A 21,679-nucleotide genomic window follows, 5' to 3' on the forward strand; every position below is an offset into this window, starting at 1 on the left:
GTTGTCATCTGGCTTTGTTCACCTGATACCAGACGCGTGGCAGCTATCAGAGGAACAATACCATCGACGCACTGGACAACACAAGGATCCCGGCCACGTTTGACACCTGATTTATCTCAAGCACCCATTCAGAATAGTTAACCGGCCAACAAAGAGTCATGCCTCAGATGAGCGGGTGGGGCCCTGGCACTCCAGGGAGTTGAAGGGGTTAACCTTGACATCTGGCCCCCGATCATCAAGCAAGTTCAGGCCAGCTGCCCAAATAGGCCTGTTTCTTTCCTCAAAAAGCACCCCATCCATCTGTTGAATCTCTCGTCGTATGAGTTTCTCCGCGATCGCCCGAGGCGCTTCCATTCAGCGGCGACGCGTGCTGGGTGACACCGATCCCTCGCCTCGACGCCCATCCATATTTAAAAGGGGTGCGCAGGTGACCTGTGCGTGGCCCTCCCCTGGCACGCGTAGGTCTCTCCCGCGGCCGCACCACCTTACCTAACCCAACACGTTTGTCGGATATTTTCCTCAAATTACGGCAATATGATATAATGCGCTACAATGAGCTAATGGGCTTTGATCGAGGGCGAGGAGCCACTCGGGTGACGCGCACGAAAGATGGGATCTGTGAAATTCAATATGCCGATGAGCGTGTAAGGATGACAATGAGTGTGCCAATTAGCTTATGAATACAACAGGTGACACCTACATAAAGCCCCAATTACACACATATTTGTGTTCGGTGTCTGGCCACGGCGGCCTAGAACTTAACACGGGAGGATAAAAAATTAATCGTGACGCGTGCTGCCAGTTTTGGTTACACATTTTGAATTTATGCACAATGGCTGCACTTAGGGCCCATCTAATAATACGTTTGACTAATTAGCCAGCACAGGTGACCTTCTTTTTTTTTTTTTTTTTTTTTTAATTTTAGCCACCTGTAGCATTAAATGATTGTTACATTAAAAGGAGTTGTTGGTAATTGTGTACACTCTCGGCGTCCATGGTTACCGCCGCCATTGTCAGCCGTGACGTGGCGCCGTGCGCGTCAAGATGCACCTCTTCAGGGACGCCCCGGATTGGGGTGACAGGGGAGAGGTCATGTGTCAGCCTGCAACGTGGCGGGAAGACGGAGCGAAGAAAAACCCAAGCCACAAAAGCATCAGCCGGTAAACAACACAAGGGGTTTCTTGTCCCCGAAGATTTCACACAGTCTTGCTGCACACATAGGCAAATTAGAGTGGAGCTTTAACAGGCAATCTCGCTACTCAGTTGTCAAACGACGCCACTTCTCTCTTTTGCCAGGAGGGCATGGGAATTTCTCCAGAAGAAAAGGAAGAGCGGCTCGGCTTTGAAGCAGGGCATAAAATAAAAGCTCGTGACACAAATCGGCACAATTAGAAACACTAATCGCGCTATAACTGCCAGCGAGATCAGAGTTAATTGAGGGTGGCTTTTAATTTATCCATAATGACAATGGGACAGGTGTTAAACGAAAGGAACAGCAATCCACTTTAGGGAAGATTCGCATCAGATTTAAACAATGTTTGATTAAGCAGGTCTGTTGCGAAATGTAATTAGAATATATTAGAACATTTAATTTGCGGTAACAGGCGTTCTGATCTTTCCGCCTCGAAAAACAAACAAACAAAGCAAGAGTTTCCATTTACAGTGAGTTTATTGAAAAGGACAATACAATCTTGCCTCTTGCCTTTCAAGCTACATCCAGTGAAACGTTGGAATTTGATCGCGATGGTGGCGACGATATCTAAAAATGAACATTACAAACTGTAGCTCATGGAGAACGGGCGAATATTAAGAAATGCGTCACCAAATTCTTATAAAGCAGTGCTTTTTTTTTTTTTGGCACTTTACATCCAGTCACCATTATTATGTTGTCGCATTACATACATCTTCAACAGCTCAGTGTGTTTTCAGATCTGTAATAATGATAATAATAATAATAAAAAAAAAACAACATACATTCTTGTCTCCAAACATCCAGGTATTAAAGTTTTGCATATTAGCCATTGTGTTAAATTAAACCAAAAAAAAAAAAAAAAGCTTTACATTTATTAACAAAAGTGTACACTTGTGAGTTAAATACAATACAAGTCGTGATAGGGTTTGATAAAAAAAATTAACCCAGTTTAGTGGATTAAAGGTTTTCAGATCAGTTCTTCAATCAAAATACGACGTGCAGTCCAGAAATGACAAAACATCGGCGGTTTACTCGCGTCGGCCGCCGTGCACCAGGCGCAACCAGGAGCTACGCTAACTGGCGAGATCTTTTATAAACACAGTCATCATTTCCTTCGAAACTGTGCGTGCCACATTACAAGCACCGTCAGGGGATTTAGCCGAAGCTTAAGTCTTAGTGTCTGGCAGCTGTATGTGGCCTATGGCAAAAGCAGCAACACATTATCAGTGAAAGACTTAAAAGACTGCCAGAGGAGGATTGCGAGATCCGACTCAGGCTTTATGTCATCTCCGTCAAAAGGTTCAATGCATGCTTCGACAACAAGGGTAAAAACCTCCACATATCTGCGCCGTTAATTCAGGAAAAGGACGGACAATCACCTGCAACACTGAAAACTGACTTTGATGCATGTCCAACACCATCGATATTAACAGCTTTAATAGGAGCGTTTGCCTCCGAGGGGTCTGAATGTTTTGCATATTCAAAACACTGGCATTTATTGGGTGACAAATATTATGCAAAGAGGCATGGACTAAGTACAATAATGATGTTTTTTTTTTGTTTTTTTTTTGTAACGTATGCCTTGACACACAGTTGGGCCAGAAAATGATTTGAAAATGCTTTTCATTTAGATTTGTCTTTTCGTGTGACATCTAGCAAAGCACCAAATTATATTAAAGCATAAAGCAAATGTATCAATCAAGCTAAAGGAAAAAATGACAGGCAAAATTAATTAATTAGAACTACTCACCCCCTCTCCGTTTTCCATTTGAACTAAACAACCTGGGGGTCTAAATGTATTCAACGCTAAATGTTCCCAGACCTTATTTTTGTTATTTCATCATTTCAGCAAAGCAATGGGCCCCGGGGGCATATTGTAGACACGAGTGTAAATCACCTGTTCCTCTCTCTCTGTGTGTACACACATGCCACGGCCAGAAATCCACACATTTGCATCGCCAACGAGAACCGTAGCAACAGAAAAAAAAATGTTAAAATATCCTGAATATTCAAAAACAGTCAGTGTAAATTTAGCTGAAATGAATAAAAAGGGAATACTTTTCCTCAGGTTTGAAACTTTTATTCCCACTCTGAATTGAAAAGTTGATCTGACTTAGCCACAGCTGTACTTTGACTGTACCTCTGACTGACTAAATCCCCAGGAAGCACTTTCATTTTTTTTTTAATACATTTTACATCATGGCGAAGTGCGCAGAAACTCAAAGCACTAGAAGTTAACACTACAATGCGGCTATACAGTATGTACAATGGAAGTATTAAAGGCTTGGAAAGGTCCATGAACATCTGGCTAACTACCAACGTGGACTATTAAAAGCAGTTGGAAAAGCCTGAAACATGAGAACAGAGAATTTGCACTTCAGCTAATGTTGGAAGGCAATCAGTGAGAAGATATTTTCCGTCATGGAAAATGGACCACATATCTTCTTAATTAGTTTCGCATAATACTCGTGAGTGGTGCACTGATTTCGAACATTTTTGGCATTACAGTACGTATGCAAATCAGATTACCTTTTCTTTTTTCTTTTTTTTTTGTCAACAGAATTGACCCAACATCTGTTGCAACATTTCACAAAACCATATGTAGCCAACAGTAACTTGTCCATAATGAAGAGATTTACCTGATTAAACCATAATAATAACAAGAAGAAGAAGAAGAAGAAATGATCTCTTTGGATACACCAAATACTTTAAAGGCAAGCGAGGGGTCAACGGCCTCGTTAGTGTACTGTATATTACTATACATTTTAGAATTAAGCATTTCAAAGCCAACCAGAATACATTCAGTACCAGGAAAGTTTGGCTTCAAGTCCAAAAGGAGATCACACACGCATACATACATACACATGTGAGAAAATGTGTAGTGGTGCAACATTCATGAACAGTAGTGTCGACATTCCACATGTGCAGCGAAGCAGTTCGTCTCACGTGTGATTTGGTATCGTACAGTGTAGAGGTCAAACATTTTTTTCAGACTGTAAAGTAATTAAAAACGGATATAAATAGCAGAAAAATGATCCCAGCAGACGAGCGGGATCGATGTCTGACGTAGATGTTTGATGTGTCATTAACAATTGTGTCAAAACAAAGCATGTTTAACACTTTACATGCTTTCCTTCAAAAAAAAAAAAAAAAAAAACTATTAAAAATGTAAACCTAATCATCAGTATGTGACTACACTACTGTTTACTTTGTAACACAAGCACATAAATAAGTGAACCTAGGCCTCCGTCTGAGACTAAAACACATTTAGTTAAGTTTTGGTACCAGCTGCCCCCGTAGTTCATTCAGCGGTAAAAACAGATAAATAAACAGAATTAAGGAGAGCCGTCGAACGTGGAAACAACATATGCTGTTGTGACATTAGCGACGCACACTGAGGCGACGCGCGAGATGACAAAACAGTGAAATGAGGACAGTTAGCTTCTGACATGGGCTGTCAAACAGTTATTTGTCACCTAAATGAAATCCACCGGTTGTTTACCTTGAACAATTATCAAGAGATTCTCATTAGTACTCAGTGAACTGGTAAGACACCGTCATATCTTATTTCAACGTCGGTATCTGGACTGTTTTTGAAAGAGGAATTGATGGAGTTCGGTAGCGTTTCACCCACCCGGTGTTGCCAGACCGGTGAGGCGGCAGCCTATCCCAGCTGTCACTGAACAAGAGATGGGGTGAGAGGCAGGCTTCATTGTCAGCCAAATGGAAACCTATCATATAGTTTACTTATTATACGGTATAGGCCCTCAAACTATTCTATAAATACCATAATTACCACATATCTGGCAACACTGCCCCCACCATAATATTAGGGTGCGCCATCTCCCTCAAAAGCACCACACGCCCTCCCTTGAAGTTAATTTTATCTAATTATATTCATATATATATATATATATGTAGTGCCAGATCACAATACAAGTCATTTAACTTTCCTATAGAACCAGTCTATACCTTGTTCTCTTATTAAACTATCTAAATAGCCTTATCTTATTTACACAACGTCTTTTCTCTCTGTACATGATGAAGCGTTTACGGTTTTCTGGCATAGACTGTATAGAAATATGGATGACATGTTTCCACTTCCTCCCATTGGCCAAACTGACGCCATTTTCCGGGGGATACGGGCTGCGCAAAGTTGTGAGATGGGAGCCAGAGTCCAAGACCCGTCCACACTTCCTCCACACTCAGTCAGTACGTTTACATGCACATGAAAAAAACAAATTATTGCCTTAATCTGACTTTAACTGGACAACTTAAGCGCACGTAAACACGTTAGTCCGACTAAAATCAGAGTTCTCCTTATCCATTTAAGATGCACAGATAATGGAAATCGATTTTCCACGTCATGTATACGCCTTAATCGGACTTTAACTGGACAATGCGCTGCGCTGACGTTTGACCCTGGAGCAAAAACATCCAAGAAAGCCGGTCGCAGAAGAAGAAGAAGGTAAACAGAGCCGGTAGTAGAACCACCTGAGGGATAGCGCCATCTTATCTGCACCATAAGTAGCGCACACATTACGTACGAGATTAAAAACTATTATCTAGTTGTTGTTGTTTTAAATGTCAGTCTGCTGCTTGAACTACTCCGGTTGTTTAATATATGAAGTAACCGGAAAAGGGGCCGTATTAACCCACCCAAAAGACGCATATCGCCACCTAGTGTGGAGGAGGAGAACATGTTCCTGTCAGTTAATCGATTTCCTCCGTTGTATGTAAACTAGGATGAGGACCGCATTCAGAAAGTTGAATTTTAAGCATTAAACTGTGCATGTTAACGCACTGACCCACAGTAAACACAGGTGAGCACAGCAGAGACCGGCCATGTGTCACCACTACCTCCCCTCAAAACCGGAAACAAAGAGACTGAGACACATAATAGTGTAGTGACTAGAATAAATGACACCAAATGAGTGGTCAGTTTTTGTAGATTTGCACTAAATGTGTTAAGACGGTAGATCCTAGGTAGTGGTGCGGGGAGGAGGTACCCTAGCGTCTTTAAGTACCTTAGAGTAACAATAAAATAAATGTAAATGAGCTATGAAACATTTATAAATAAAGTCTGTTAGCATATATCCACATGTGCACTTGGGTACCACTAATACAATCTTCAACAAAAGCTATATATTTAAAAAGAGGAGAAAGTGAATCAGTAGCGTCTGTAGCAAAAGAGCTTTTCAATCAAATCAATACTAAGCCATGAATCATGATTAAAATGTAAACAAGAACATCATTAACAGCAGAATATGATTATTGCACTTAAAAGTCAGTAAAAATATCCAGCGAGTGACACTTGGTCCAATAAAAAAACAAACTGATCGTCACCACAAATGGAAGAAAGAAAACAAAGTCAGTAACCGATAACAGGAATGTAGATTTGTTCAATGAGGCCAGACACTGTAGTTTCTTCTTAACACAATTGTCCAAGTCTTTCTAAGAATATACATGAATCACACAAATTGAATCCTTCCACATCTACAGCAGAGAAGGCGCTCTGAGTAACAAAAAAAAAAAAAGAGCAGACGCTGCCTCTGTGTATCGTAGTTTAGGTGGCAAGTTCCAGATTCGTACATGATTGTAAACACAGCAACTACAGCTTCATCTCATCAACAACTTGACCATCTTTCAGCAGATACAGCACAGAACCGCGACTGCGGCATCTGGTAAACACAAATTTGGCAGCGTTTTGCGCCGTGAGAACTCCACGACAGAGACGTGATGATGATGACGACGATGATGGCAACTGTATGTGCAACAGACCTCTGAGGGTTCACAAGTGCATATGATGTAGCTAAACATTAAAAAATAATCTGGGATTCATTTGCCTTGAATTAAACTGATTAACTCCTCCTGCTCCCGTACCTTTTTTTTTTTCCTGTTTATTTTAAAACAGAAGAGTCTATAAAAACTACATCTACCGAATCAAAATGCTCTCAATCACAAATTTGATCAGTCCCATCTGTTCCCACATGAGCTATTTCTAAACCTTCATTAGTAACGTCTCATTCCGCGTCTTTTCCTTTCTACTTCTTGGAAAGTTTACCCGCCTTCTTTTTTGGCTCGTAGGGCGTCCTCAGGATGCTCGGCGTCTCCTCCATGACGCGCACCAGTAGGTTGTCGATGTAGTCCTCCAGCTCCCTGATGTGGGCGTCTTTCTTTTTCACCACCTCTTTCTGCTTGATGAGCTCCTGCACAACTTCCTCAAAGGACAAGTTGCTGTAGGCGGCCACGCTTTCTCGCGTCGCCGTCTGAAAAAGGAAAAAAAAGGAACGTTAACTTTACATCGTTTTTAATAATGCGATTGGTTTTGTGAAAGGTTTAAACCTGAAACGGTTAAACCGTCTTCCATGAGGTGTTCGTCATTGGAGAGTGGAGATAAGTCTACGATGGAGACTGAAAAAGCAGACTAATTAGGAGCGTTGGACTAACGTGACATAAACTGTCATGTTTGTTCTCGGTTGCTAATAAAGGTTAATTGAAAGTTGTTAAGATGTGATTGTTCTCCGGGGGGTTTAGCGCTGACATGTCAGTGATTTCTATAATGGATGTTATGATCTAATACTGTCAGCAGTGTTTAAAACTAATCAAGTGCAGTTTAACTTGTCTAATGAGACTTAACTTTGACATCACAGCTAATGTCTGGAGGAAGTTGTACTCAGGTTTTCTTTACTTTAAAGCATGTGAATTCTTTCTTTAGTTAGAGGGCCAGACAATTCTACAAAACACGAATTCTTATTAGGGCTTATGATCAAAAATTTATGCTATTTTTTCAAAATTCTGACGGTATCATGGTCTTTTTTTCTTTTTTTTTCATTCTCTACTGGTTTAGAGAGGAATTACTGCAGCAGATTGACTAAGGATGGGCTATCTTACTGTGATGATGAGTAAATATTGTAGAATAATCCCACACTAGTAGTCAAACAGGTTTGCATGGGCCCGTGTTAGCACTGCCTGCTGAACGGGAAGTTTAAAGCTCGGACATAAAAAAATAAATAATAATAAAAAAAATTAAACATTATCAAGACGAAATGAAGAAATGGTCGACAATTACGGTTTCATTTATTTTGACACATTTACTCATACTTAAACATATTTAAACTATGTCTGTAACGTCAATAGCAATGCGACCGACTACCGTAATAACTATAGTCTGCGCGCAACATTTTTTTTCCTCATTCATAAAAAAAACTAAAAATTGGGGACACTTTCAGGGACAGCTTCAACAGGGGGGGCGGGTCATCCAAAACGGGGACTGTCCCCAGAAACCGGGGGCATCTGAATACCCTAAAAAAAAAAAAAAACCAAACAACTGATACGGCACCTTTTTTTTGGCACAAATCTTCTCCTTCTGCTGCTTCATTTATTGGACCATTTTCCCCACGCCTCCGGTGACGTAGTGGCACCATGCGCGCTACACTGAAAATGGTCCGGTCTGAAACGGTGTCTCACGGTGCAGCGTTCCGGTAGCCAAAAAAATTTACCAATATTCTGTATGAACAGCTACAGCGCCCAGCCCTAATTCTTATGTTTTTGAATACGAAATGCCAGGTCGCTTCTTTTTTTATTTTTTTTTTTTGTATTAAAAGGCCAGGCCAGATAAATACCAAAATAAGGATGCAACCCAAGCCCAGCTTTGCTCTTTGAGGACAATCTATTTGGACAGAGCAGCCGTGGTACGGTATGTGCAGATCATATTGCGCGGGTACGAGAGGAGCTGTAATCGTTTTTAATGAGGGACCACTTTATCGCTTCAGTGCTGGGCATCCTCCCCCGAGCGGATAGAGCAGCAAAGCCTTCACCCTGTTTAAAATACCACACTTATCAGCTTCCACTCCCATGCACCATTCAAGCCTCCACTGCTGGGTAAAGACAATGCCGAAAAGACCTGGAGCAGGGCTGCTTACCAGGTATCTTATCGCTTCCAACAGCACAGAGGCTACTGTGGGGCGACACGAACCAAAATGAAATATTTGCCACAGAGATTAAATGTCCGACGTAAGGAGGGTTTTTCGGGAACGGAGCTCCGGTAACCTATTCCCCACACACACAAACACAAGCACGCACACACACACATACACACAAACCACAAAAAAGGCGTCTCGCTGAAAGATACTGCACTTAAGCCATCTGAGAGGGAATGAGAGAACACGCAGCCATATGGAAGTGGATGTTGGTTTCACATGTGTGTGTGTGTATATTGCACACGCAGACACAAAGACACACACACACACACAATATAATAATCAGGAGCTTTAGTGGCTGGCGACAAAGGCTTGGAAATGACCATGAACTGGCAAAGTAATGATGACCATTTTTCTGCGATCAGTAGTGAGGAGAAGATAAGGCGCACACTTGGCATTCTCCAGTTGTGTCATTACAGTTTCTAATGAGCTCAGCTTTGAGAATCTAAAAGCTCAGTCCTTTGAAATCTCTCTCTGCCCTCCCTCCCCCCCCGCGTGTGGTTAATTAGGGCCTTGAAGCAGAGGAAATGGGAGCTGCCATTTCTGCGAGGCACAGCGGCATGCACGGGGGGCACATGTGTGGATACCGACAGCCCTCAACACCCACAAAGAAAGGTGAGGAAAGCCATTATCAGCATTCTCCTTCTCATTTAGGCATCACTTTAGCTACCGCTCTCTCCCAGGCTCCCCCCCCCCCGCGCACACGCCGCTTTTGCTGTGTAATAGACAGTTTTTTCTTTTTTTTTTCAACAAAAATTTTGACAAACTTCAAATATCGAGTATGAAAAATAATGCAAAATGAATCATTAAAAGTAATAATAATGCTAATAATAATAAAGCATTTCTGTGGCTTTTCCCAATGAATGAAATAAAATAAATGCAATTACAGAATCAGCGCAACACACCACTATGTTTGACCTTATAGCCCGAAATTTCACACCGCTTCAAATTATGATCGGATCAGGCACGATGACCGATGTGTGCAGCTGCTAATTAGATGAATGGCACATCTGAATTTTCAGAGGCCTCGCGGATCAATGTCACCAGCTGCCATGTCAAACGAAACTTAAGAGTTCTCAATTAAAAAAATCTGCACGACAGGAACCCGCGAAGTAATGAAGCGGGTGCAATCGCCGGGGTCGCTTTCTTCTTACGTCTCAGTCGCAGTCAGGTAAAGCTGACAAACCTGTAACAATATCACCTGTCAGTTTGTTTTTTTTTTTGTTTTTTTCTTACGTTTTTCTTTCCGTAGACGTCCTTCTTCTTCTGGCCGAAGGCGGCGCCGTCATTTCCTCCCGACTTTTTATCGCTGGGCAGATAAATCAAAACGGAAAGAGTCAGCGCCCACATGAAGAATACAGGAATACAGTTTATCAAAAAAAAAATAATCCATGCATAAATATCAGTCGTGCAGCACGTTGGAAATGACCATTCAGCTGGCGTGCGACAAAGGCGGCAGTAAAGATGATGGACTGGTGCCTACAGAGATAAGTGGTTAATTGGGTGGTCTATCTCTGCGCAGGATCTCATTACTATAGCTCAGAGGGCTCTGTTATCAAGCCCAGGCACTCTAAAGAGCCACTAATGACACCTTCCACTCTGATAAACTAGGACTCAGCCACAGTGCCCCACCAACTCTTTATGCAGCGCAGGGAAGCGGTGGAACCGGCTCGGTGGATGCGTCTGAACAACATTGCTTGACAACAGGACGAGAGGGAGATGAGAGTTTGTCTCATATCAATTGGATTTCAATCAACGAGGTATTCCAAACTTTATGGGAATTCTGCAAACAATATCCTGTGGAGGAGCAGGGGATGTGCAGTACAGTGTTTTCTGTGATGAAAAACAAGCAGGGGTGACATGCTAAAAATGTAAAAGGACGGAATTTAGTCAGGCGGACGGAGGCTGAACTTCACGCGAGGAGGAAATGGATATTTCAGTGGGACATGTTTAAGGAAGTTATTTGTGTGTCTTAGTCACACGCGTGTCGCACACTACGAACAACGTGCTTGAAATCCACAAACTTTTTAAACGAGCATTTAATGTGTCACTCAGAGATATTTTCTGTTTTTTTTTTTTAGATTTAATCAAGATTGACATAATATTTGGGACCAAAGCTGAGAAAAATAAATTCAATACATAACTATTAAGCTATTAAATGCACCAAACATTATATCAAAAGTAACGATTTAGGAATAAATGTATTAATGTGATGAAAAGTGAATTCTTTTTTATTTACAAATTTATCCAATTTGTAAATAACTGTATTTATTATTAGTGCATTCTCTCTTTCTTTTAACATTTCTTTTTTCCTTTCCTCCTGCAAATTAAGTTTTATTCATACAGTTCTGGTCCTCCATAACCCTAAAACCAAGAGAAATAAGTAAGAGATCTGACTTGAAGTTATTATCTACCATCAGTTACCTTTGACTAAATGTGTGTGATGCACTTTTAGGAAATAAAGCCAAACAATTACAGAATGCATTGCTCTCCACTAAGAATAATGATGGCGTTTTAAATAATGTTTTAGGTACTTAAACGATAATTAATGGAGGTAATCAAGGAACAACCTCAGACAATTAAGTGATGAGGGCAAGAGGGCGAAAAACATTTTTTTAAAGATGAATAAAGTGCTTAACGATTGTTGTATTGGGGTCATTTTGATGAACTATGAAGATAATAAAAATAATTAAAAAAAAAAAATAAAAGAGGTACCCGGCTTTGTAGTGTGAGCTGAACGGGTTAGTGTCCGCTTGCGAGTCTCCGCTGAAGGGGTTGGGGGAGCGCAGGTCTCCAGAACTCCCCGACCGTGCCCCGTTCTTGCGTCCCTCCTTCTTGCCCGTCACGCGTTCCAGTAGGCTGACCTTCTCCTTTTTCTCCCTCCGCTCCGGCCGGTCCCACAGCTGCCCCTGCTCCCCCTCAAACGGGTTGCGGTTGCGTGGGAGCGTGGCATACTTCTGTGGCAGGGTGTCACTGATATCAGTGAAGGGGTCACCGTGTGCTTCGGCGTCCTGGTAGCCGGGCACCTCGCTCTGGGAACGCCGGTGAGGGCCACCTGTGCTTCCTGGAGGGGAGACGACAACAGCATTACGTCACTTTTTGATGTAGTTATGATAGATAGAAACTTTTTTTAGGGGGGTTGGTTAAAAGGCTCTAACATGACTGGCAATCAACAGTTTTTTTAGAGATGAAGATAAGAAAACAGATGCTCCAGTATCAAGACAATGCAGGAGAGGGCGAGTGAGCAGCTACTAGCACCTTAGCTTGGATATAAAACAAAATCCCTCACAGGAATATCACACATTTTTAAATTATAATCATTTAAGCATGTTTTGTTTTTTTCATATAATATGAGTGCTTCTAAATATGCAACTGCGTCATTGAGAGGCGTGGTGAAGATGGAAAGATACAAAAAGGAAGCTGCAGAACGAGAAGAGAAGAAGACGCCCTTTTGTCTGTTTTTTTTTTTTTTTTTAGGATGACCAGACGTCCCCGATTTCTGGGGACAGTCCCCGTTTTGGGTGACCTGTCCCCCAGCTAAAGCTGTCCCCAATTTTAGCTTTTTTATGAATGAAAAAAGAATTTAAAAAATGTTGCGCGCAGACTACAGTTATTACGGTAGCCGGTCGTGCTGCTAGTGACATTACAGACACAGCAGTTTAAATATGTTTAAATATGAATATATATGTCAAAATAAATTAACCGTAAATTGATATTATTAATTTTTTTTTTTTAATCTCCAAACTGTAAATGTCCACATCAGCAGGCAGCGCTAACACAGGACCAGGCAAACCTGTTTTACTACTAGTGTGGGATTATTCTGCAATATTTACTCATCATCACAATAAAATAGTCCATCCTTAGTCAATCTACTGCAATAATTCCTCTCTCAGCCAGTAGAAAATGGTACGAACATGTGGCGTGCCCTAGTTTGATGCTTTTAATTTTGCACTGATACCGAGTTAATGCAGAAGACGGCGCAGCTGGAAATAAATGAATAAATTACAACCACCGACATGACGTCACTACTGGGTTTGTATAACTTATACGTGTCCCTAAAGCTCACCGACCGCCTCTGTTGACGGCCAATAGAAATTTCAACGGCATCTGATGTTAATGACTTTAAGCTGAAAGTCATTAACATCTGAAACATTGTGTTCTGCCACAATGCAAATTAGCGTAATTATCACCCTGCTCTGTCACAGTGATGCTCAAGAATGAGGCCTTTCATCTTTGCACAAATATTTGGGATACCGGCTTTCTACCCTCCATCTTTTGAGAATGAAAATACGACAGAATCAGTGACTTCACCTGGATTTATTTAACTGAGAGTTAGGAGGAAAAAAAAAAAAAAAAGAGAAGCTTTGGTCCTCACCACTCTCTTCTATCGAGTTCATGGAGTCCAGTTTGGGTCGGAAGTGGGTGCCGATGAGATCTGACATGGAATGGGCTGCGGAGAGTTTATGGGCCCCGGCGAGCAGCGGCCTCTTGGCCTTCGCTTCGGGCTGCGGTCGCGGCTCCGAGGCGGCCGACTGGCGGCTGGGCTCCGAGTCGCACGCGGCCGAGCGAGGCAAGATGGCGGAGGACGCGTCGCCGAAGCCGCTCTCGTGCTTGCGGCCCTTCATTTTGTCCTTGAGTTTGGAAAAAGGCGAGCGGGGCTTCTCCTTCATGGAGAGGTCGAACATGCTGGCCGTCATGTTGTTCCTCATGAACTGGATGCTCACTTGGATGCGACCTCGTTCTTTCCTCTTCTTCCCCGGCTTGGACTCCAAGGAATACCAGCTAAAACGAGAAAAGCGAGGAAGCTTAGGGCTGAGGAAATTCAATTCAATGAGACAATTTATATAAAAAGGAGAGGGATTTATAAAAATCCTCTGAGTTGATTACACGTAATTCAGCGTAATTCAGGAAGACAGGTTTACAAAGTCAGAATGTGGTAAAAGTCTTTACAATCAAACGACGTGACAAATGGAAAAAAAATAGCCCACATTCTCTCTAATGTGCTCTACCTACTTCTTTATGGACACCACTGAAAAGGCTAATTTGAGCAGACTAATCCAAAAGCTACCCACAAATGCAAGGGCTTAAATGGTTTGAACTTTTTTTGACACAAGTGAGAATACAATTTATCATTCAGAGGGATAAACATTATTCTTTGCAAACTGAACATAAGAAATAGCCCGCCGCAGAATAATATAGACCATTTCAGGCTGCTTTCGGGCTCCTATTTGTTTAACCTCTCAGCTTTTTCGACTGGAAGTAATGGGATTTATGCCTTCGCTCGGAGCGAAATAAAGTGGCATTTGCACAAATCTGGCCTTTGTTCAGAAATGCAACGACAAGCAATTGGGAAACTGCAAAGCCACATCGCAGGGGCGACACAACAGTTCATACATGCTAATGAGACGTATCCACATCCTGTGTTAGAGGGCGTGTGACAGTGTCCGTTTGGGGGGAAAAACAGCGTCGGGAAGAAACAAGCATTTATCGGTGTTTTCCGTCGGCTTTTGTAACATTAATATGGAAATAAGTGTGGGTGTGCTTTAAAATCCTGGCTTCACCTACCTCCATCCTGGTGCAGTCTAAACAATATAATAATTGCTTTCAGTGCATTTATTTTAGCACAACTGCTAATCTTTCCACCTGGGTTTAAACGAAGAGCGGTACACCTTAAATACAAGATGGAATTATTAATTATATTAAATCATAATAAAAAAGTATTGGTGTTGGCTTTAGAAAAAAACCGCAGCGGCTGAACGCTGCTCTAAACTGTCGAGCTCGTGGCCCAGAGGCCCAGTCATGAAAAGCCTTGTTGGGTCCAAATTCCCAGGCTTGCGCGCCGAGCTCAGGCTGATCAGCAGCCACAGCATGCCGCTGCAGCGGGGCAGAGGCTGCACCTCACGTGCGTCTCAAGGCCAAGATAAACCTCCCCGCTGCTCGGAGCCACAATCCTCCCACTCGGGCCCAGACCGCTGGGAAACTCCTCACAATCAACAAACACAGGTGTGCGATAATTACGGGGGCTGCCTACTCGGATGTCACGACGGGCTTCCCTCCCCAATATGTCGGGTTCGAAAACACCGCGGCGAACGCAGACCCACTGTGGAGCGTGTATTCAGTGCGTCGAGGGTCCCCGGCATCATTGTCACGCGTGGCTTCAATGCGGGATTAGGCCAATAAGCGGCACATGCTTCGTATCCATTACAGAACCCCTGCTGATAAAGTGCACAGCCTCAAGGTGCATCAGTTCAGGCACCTAAATAAATAAAAACCCATCCACGCTGATTATAACATATTGGGATTCTTCGAACTGATGGGCAAAGAGGAAGTGTGCTAATGTCTCCCCATGCTGAAATGTTAAGGGAGCTAATTAACACCAGATCCAATTTGGTTATTCAGTTCCTGTTTGCTTAAGGAAGGGTTAAGAAATGTGTGTGTGTGTGTTTGACTTGTAAAAAGTCAACAACCCACATTCAGCCAAATATAATATTGCTTCCTCGAGCTATGACGGCATGTGCAGCGCATTACTTTATTCTACATGTTCACTTCTAAAAGAGTTGGGGCGCTTGTAAAATAAAACAATAAAAAGGGAACGCGATGATTTGTAAACCATCTAAACGCAACATTTAAATGAAAATAAAGCAAAATGCCAGAAAGATGCCACTTCTTTTAACTCTTCTGTTTTTTGTTAGGGAACTAAGGGGAGCAGTTTTTGTAGTATTGATAGCAACATGTGTTCCCTTCCTTGCTCCATGCAGGATTTCAGCTGTTTGAGACCTTATTTTTTTAGTTTCATGATGTGTCATATTCCTGGAGGATACAACACCCATGATTTTCAAAATTTCACATTTTCATGCACAAGACCACAGCACAGCTTTTCACTTTCAGTGCTGCTGCATTTCTGGATCTTGTTTTGTATGCATGTTTTTTCTTTGACTGGTAGAGTTTTATCTTGTACATGTGAATGCAGCTGGATTCAAAAGAGTTCCTGGTTCAATGTAGTGGTTTTCACTCCACAATTGTGTGTATTTTTAATGTATATTCTACCTGCGTCTGTGTGGGTTTCTGTGACTTCTGCTACAACTCTGGTACCAGACACCTCCGAGAGTTTTCCCATGACTTTTCCATAGTCAAGGAGGAGTACAGAGGAGTGATTAAGAGCTTTGTTGCGTGAAATCACCTACAACTCAGCATATGAAAGACTAAGGAGGTGGTGGAACCAGGGGAGCCCTGTCCCAGTCAACATCCAGACTGTGGACTCGTACAAGTACCTTGAGGTCCACATCAACAATCAACTTGACTGGACACATAATACAGACGCTTTACACAGAAAAGGACAAAGCAGGATGTTCTTCCTGAGGACACTGAGGTCATTTAGCGCCTGTAGTCAACTCCTCAAGACCTTCTACCAGTCTATGGTTGCCAGCACACTCTTTTTTGGCTTTTTAGTGTGTTGGTGGTGGGACTGAACTTGGACTGTTTGGAAAGAGGTGCTGAGAGGAGGGTGAAGGACAAAATCTGTGCAATCCTGGACAATCTCTCTAACCCTCTACACGACGAGCTGTGGTGCAGAACTGAACGCTTTAGACGTTTTAGACTGTACAAAGTGTGGACAGCACAGAGCTCTGACCTCACCGAGCCGATATGTAGCTTATTTTTATAGTCACTTTGTTATTGTGGAGTGTTATTGCTGTCTCTATCCTATATAATGTCTTTTTGGCTGCCTGCTCTTTGTGTTTCATTTGAATTTCCCCAATGAGGATCAATAAAGTCTTATCGTAGCTTATATTATCTTAAGCTGGCCATAGTTGTGCATATGAGCGTGAATCTTGGTTTGTGTCTGTGACAGACTGACGACAGGTCCAGGATGTGCCGTGTGTGCTGTAGCTTAGAGAGGACAACATTTATCCCCTATACACACTTTAGAGCCTTTTGCTTTTCCGTATTTGCATTCCTTTTAGGATGAGGGCGTCACGTTCAGATTAAAGCACGAGGACACCAAACGAAACTACACAAACAGGTCCAGACTCAACTCCCAGTGCATACAGCTGCGATGGAAACACTATATTCCATTCACACCGTCAGTGTAGGAGTGCCTAACGAGACATGTTTGGCCAGCTCCACTAGCTTAAGTTAGGCCGACTGGTCCTCACCATGTCAGTGACTAAGATGAAGATAATCTCGCAACAATGCACAGCAATTCATTTCTAAGCCTTAAACAACAGAGGCTCAACAAGATGGAAAAAAATCTAGTTCAACCACTGTGTCGTCCCTAAGTGAACATGAATGGACTAGCTCATTGGTTGTGTCAGATGGTTTAAAATAGTTTAACAATAGTTTAATAATAGTTTAAAATTGGAGGCAAAGCGCACATGTTTTTGAACTGTTCACCTACAGGACACTTTAAATCCTGATGTCTTTCTAATAAAATGTATTTATAAAACAGGAGCATTAGGAGAAGAAAGGACAATGTAATGTTATTTAAATCATGTGGTATAAAGTTAGGTCATGAACTTAATTAAAAAAAAAAAAGAGTACATAGTAAAACACGCAAAACGGAGCACACTGGTTTAGCCTTATATGGGAATAACACATGTGGCAAATGTGACAAATAACAACTGATTTAGCTCATGCTGTAATCCACTTATGACTGGAATAGTTCTGCAAATATTTTCCACTTCCTCTCAGAAGTCTGTTCCACTACCAGCACGACATCTCAAACAAAACAGCAAATACTGTATCTGATGTATCTAATCTAAAGTAACCGGAAAACTGGGATCGTCTATTATATTTCAATTATATGTCTGTTTGTAAGTTAAGGTTATCTGTGGGAAACCGGGCCCCCCATTAATAGTTTTAAATAGCTTCTTTTGGGTGCCCCCCCTTTCACACATTTAACCTCTGCAATTGCTGCAAACAGCCAACGGTCCCCTGTCCCCACTTAAGGCAGAATAAAAACAAACAAAAAGAGAGACTCAGCATTTGAATGATTATTTGTGTAAAAATTACAAAATGCATGTCATGTAAATAGTGTGAAATAAACTAAGGAGCCTCCAGCCCCCCCCCCGTGACCCTCCAGAGGTTATAGAAAATGAATGAATACTGTAGCTACTAATGACTCATTAGTAATGGAACTACATTAAAAACAAAAACAGCAGTCCAAATTTACTGTAAACTAACAACACAGACATTTTCTCCAGTACACATCTTCCACCAATCACATTCACTCTTGAAAATGTATCACTTAGGCTCCACAAAGTTCTGCGACATTAAACTACTGGCCCTGCAATGACTGCCTATATGATAAATGGATAATAATGATATGATTATTGTCACTTACGCTACCCACTATTTTGTGACTTTTTGTTCATGTGTGTATCTTCGTGGCTCGTTGGATGTTACTGTTAAAGTGTACGCCACTTACTCAGTTTTCTTTCTCTCCTTGTTATCAAAGATTTCATTCAGGTTGATGGACCTCTGACCCAGAAACTTGTCCATCCCGACCAGCGACCGATGCATCACGATAAGGCAGAGCTCATACACTTCCGGGTTGCCCTCCAAGAGAAGACCGGGCAACTCAAAGGAGGCTTCTTCCCTCCAGACGGGGTTGAGCGTCTTCTCTGCCACCGACGTTGAATACTTTTCTTTGCCCAGCTGGATGATGGTGTAGGCATCGTTGGTGCCATTTTTGCCCTTGGGCTGTAAACCTGCTGCTTGGAGGACAGTGGCTTGGACATGGGTTGGAAACCACTTTTGAGACTGCTCGCCCAGTGACATCGTCAGCACTGGTTTTTAACTGAAATCCATTCAAAAGAAACTAATATGTTAATTATGTTGTCAGTTATTGTAGTGGTGTAATGTGCAAAAAAACAACAATCATGATTCACTGTAGTTTGTCGTCCATGTCAGTGTGGTTTGTGTGACTACAGTAGCTAAAGTTGTAGCAATTACAAGTCTAACAAACTGAGCAAGCCTCATTTTCTATCGGATCACAGATGTCCAAGCCACTGGTGAGTCATCTGCAAAAAAAAAAGAGAGACACAGAACTGCATCAGTATCTTTCCCAGAACCAGAACGTGACTCATGTGTGTGCACAGGCAGCGTAGATATGAGGCCAGCGAATGATCTCAGCCAACTCTGATGGCACCTGCGCTGACATGTGATTCTGAGGTACTAATAGGCAACAGAGAATAATTCATATTTATAAATGACAAACAATTCTGTACACTACCCATAAATACATGTGCATGGGATGAAACATCAGGACAGAGATTGATGATCTCACCCGGTGACATATTTTGACGTTAGCCTATTGTCAGTGAATTAGTGATGCACTGAATGGGAGGATGGCTCAATTGTTCTCATATTTTCTTTCCAAACTATTTAGAGCTCGTCACTGGGAATAACAAATTGTATGGGTTGTGTCAAATTGTCGCTACATGACTCATCTCCACAGCTAGTCTCTTTCAGCTTTACAATAAAAGAACTGACATAACCTGCTACGTGAATCACAACACAGTGGAAATTTCCCTTTAACTGTGGACTGAAGACAGATTTTCCACAGAAAACGGTTAATTAAGCCGACTGCAAGGATTAAATAATGTCGCAAATCGACTTTAAACAGTGCGAGTCAACAACAACAACTTCGATGCATGAGGCTTTGAGTTAGGCTTGCAGGTTAGCATCGGCTAAAAGCGGCTAGCTATTGAGCACACAGCTGCTTACCTCGGCGTCATATTCAGCGACACTGGACGCACATTCAGCTCCTCAACACAGCTTTGCGCACCGCTTCTACAAATACATTCACACGCCGGTTTCGGAGGCTAAAACGAGCCAGCTGCTAGTTGTTGTGGCTGTGGTAGCCCATCGCTACACACTGCTGCCTGCCATCGGCGATCATTTCACTTCCTGGTCTGACGTCACTTCCTGTTCCTCCCACCTCCCCTCGGGTGAAAGTTCACGTGTCGAACCGAAAGAGGCGGCGCAGATGGGAAAACTAAAAATAAAGCTCTGACAAGATGCCAAGAAACAAAAGAGAGAAAGAGGAAAAAAGAAAGAAAGATGAAGATGTCACAAAGCTATCGTTAGGTTTAAAAGATAAAGAAATTGCATTAAATGAGAAGAGGTAGGAAGAATAACTGCAAAACAAACTTAAAGATATGAAGGTAAATACAGATACAGTAATCATCATATGATAGACAAACCAAAATAAATAAATTCAGTTCTTATTTTTAGGGGTGCTGGGACAAAGTTTAGGGATATTTCAGCACCCCTAACAGTGGAGGAAAAATAAAAAATAAAGTACTCCATTGTGTGTGCAGCTGAGAATACAGTGTACAGCACAGGTGTGAAATATGTGGTTTGCCGGAGGATCTAATCTAGCCCACAACATGTATTTGCAAAGTGCGAAAGTTAAATAGCAGACCGCAATTTATCAATGAAAATATCTTCTACTCCTCCTAATTTGTCTTTCGAAAGAGCAGTGGCCAGAACACAGCACTGAGACTCAATACTAAACAGCAGACAGCAATTTATTTTTCTTTCTTTTCTTTTTTTTTTAAAGGCTAGCTTATTAAATGTAAACATTCTCCTAATTTATTTCTTCTTCTTTGCACTAAAACTAATGGGAAAAATCTGTACTTGTCATTATTTATAGGTTATTATTCTGTTATGTTACTGGTCCGACCCACTTGAGTTCAAATTGGGCTGAATGTGGCCCACGAGCTAAAATGAGTTTGACACCACTCCTGTACAGGTAAGCTGAGAGGCTACACACATTATTTTAGCTAACACACTTTCCTCTGTGAGATATGGTTTTGTGTGTGTGTGTGTGTGCATGTGAGTGCGCGCACAGTGTGCGTTTGCTCTCTACTTGAGAGAGGTAAATCATACAAACATGGGAAGTGCTTTTGTCTCATGAGTGGGACATGGAGGTGCAGATAAGGGGCTCACTTGAATGAACACAGACATGCTTGTCACCCCACTTGACAAGTGCATCTTAACCAAACACACCTGCCTGTGTTGGTTTTATCGTTCCGCCGCAACCAGTGCAGTATGTACACACCACTGGCCTGAGGCTCCGGCTGGGCCATCCATCAAACTGAGATTATTGCACTTATCTAGAGTACATCTTTGAATGAAATGCTAAGGCTTAGTGAAATATTAGGCGGCGGAAAAAAAAAAAATGGGAGCAAAGATAGCATTTAATGCATTTGTGGATCTCGCACTCATGTTTTACATTAGGTGGATATTACAGCACAATGTCCCTTTGTAACTGTAGCTATAAAAGATGTGGTAAGTGTGGCAAAATGTAGCCCGTATATCACATTTAGTGTTGGAAAATGTCCTTTAGCTCATGTATTTATACACAAAACTTAAAATTTTTGTTGATAATAGTTAATTAAAATCTAAGACATTGTGTTTTCATTTCTGCCCCATTTAACTAAATGGAAATATTATTTAAAAAAACATAAAAAAAATATTATCTGACAGATTTTTGGGGATA

At 41.8% G+C, this 21,679-nt stretch overlaps 1 protein-coding gene across 1 annotated transcript; it reads right to left on the minus strand.

Moving 5' to 3' along the window:
- Positions 1–1,650: 1,650 nt before the first annotated feature.
- LOC125019190 (rab11 family-interacting protein 2) lies at positions 1,651–20,098 on the minus strand. The gene is made up of 6 exons (XM_047603746.1): positions 19,900–20,098; positions 18,599–19,193; positions 13,550–13,956; positions 11,890–12,238; positions 10,411–10,483; positions 1,651–7,461 (listed from the first exon to the last, which is right to left on the minus strand). Exons 2-6 carry the CDS (start codon positions 18,949–18,951, stop codon positions 7,237–7,239), a joined length of 1,407 nt encoding a protein of 468 aa, XP_047459702.1. The 5' UTR covers positions 18,952–19,193; positions 19,900–20,098; the 3' UTR covers positions 1,651–7,236.
- Between the last annotated feature and the right edge of the window lie 1,581 nt (positions 20,099–21,679).

The sequence above is a fragment of the Mugil cephalus genome, chromosome 13, assembly GCF_022458985.1.
Source record: "Mugil cephalus isolate CIBA_MC_2020 chromosome 13, CIBA_Mcephalus_1.1, whole genome shotgun sequence".
NCBI classification, from domain to species: Eukaryota; Metazoa; Chordata; class Actinopteri; order Mugiliformes; family Mugilidae; genus Mugil; species Mugil cephalus.

Excerpts from the sequence above, each read along its gene's own strand:
- LOC125019190 (XM_047603746.1), bottom strand. The coding sequence starts at position 18,951 with ATGTCACTGGGCGAGCAGTCTCAAAAGTGGTTTCCAACCCATGTCCAA. Across the intron at positions 13,957-18,598 it reads AAGGAGAGAAAGAAAACTGA|CTGGTATTCCTTGGAGTCCA; the intron begins GTAAGTGGCGTA and ends TTCTCGTTTTAG. Across the intron at positions 7,462-10,410 it reads ACGTCTACGGAAAGAAAAAC|ACGGCGACGCGAGAAAGCGT; the intron begins GTAAGAAAAAAA and ends TTCCTTTTTCAG.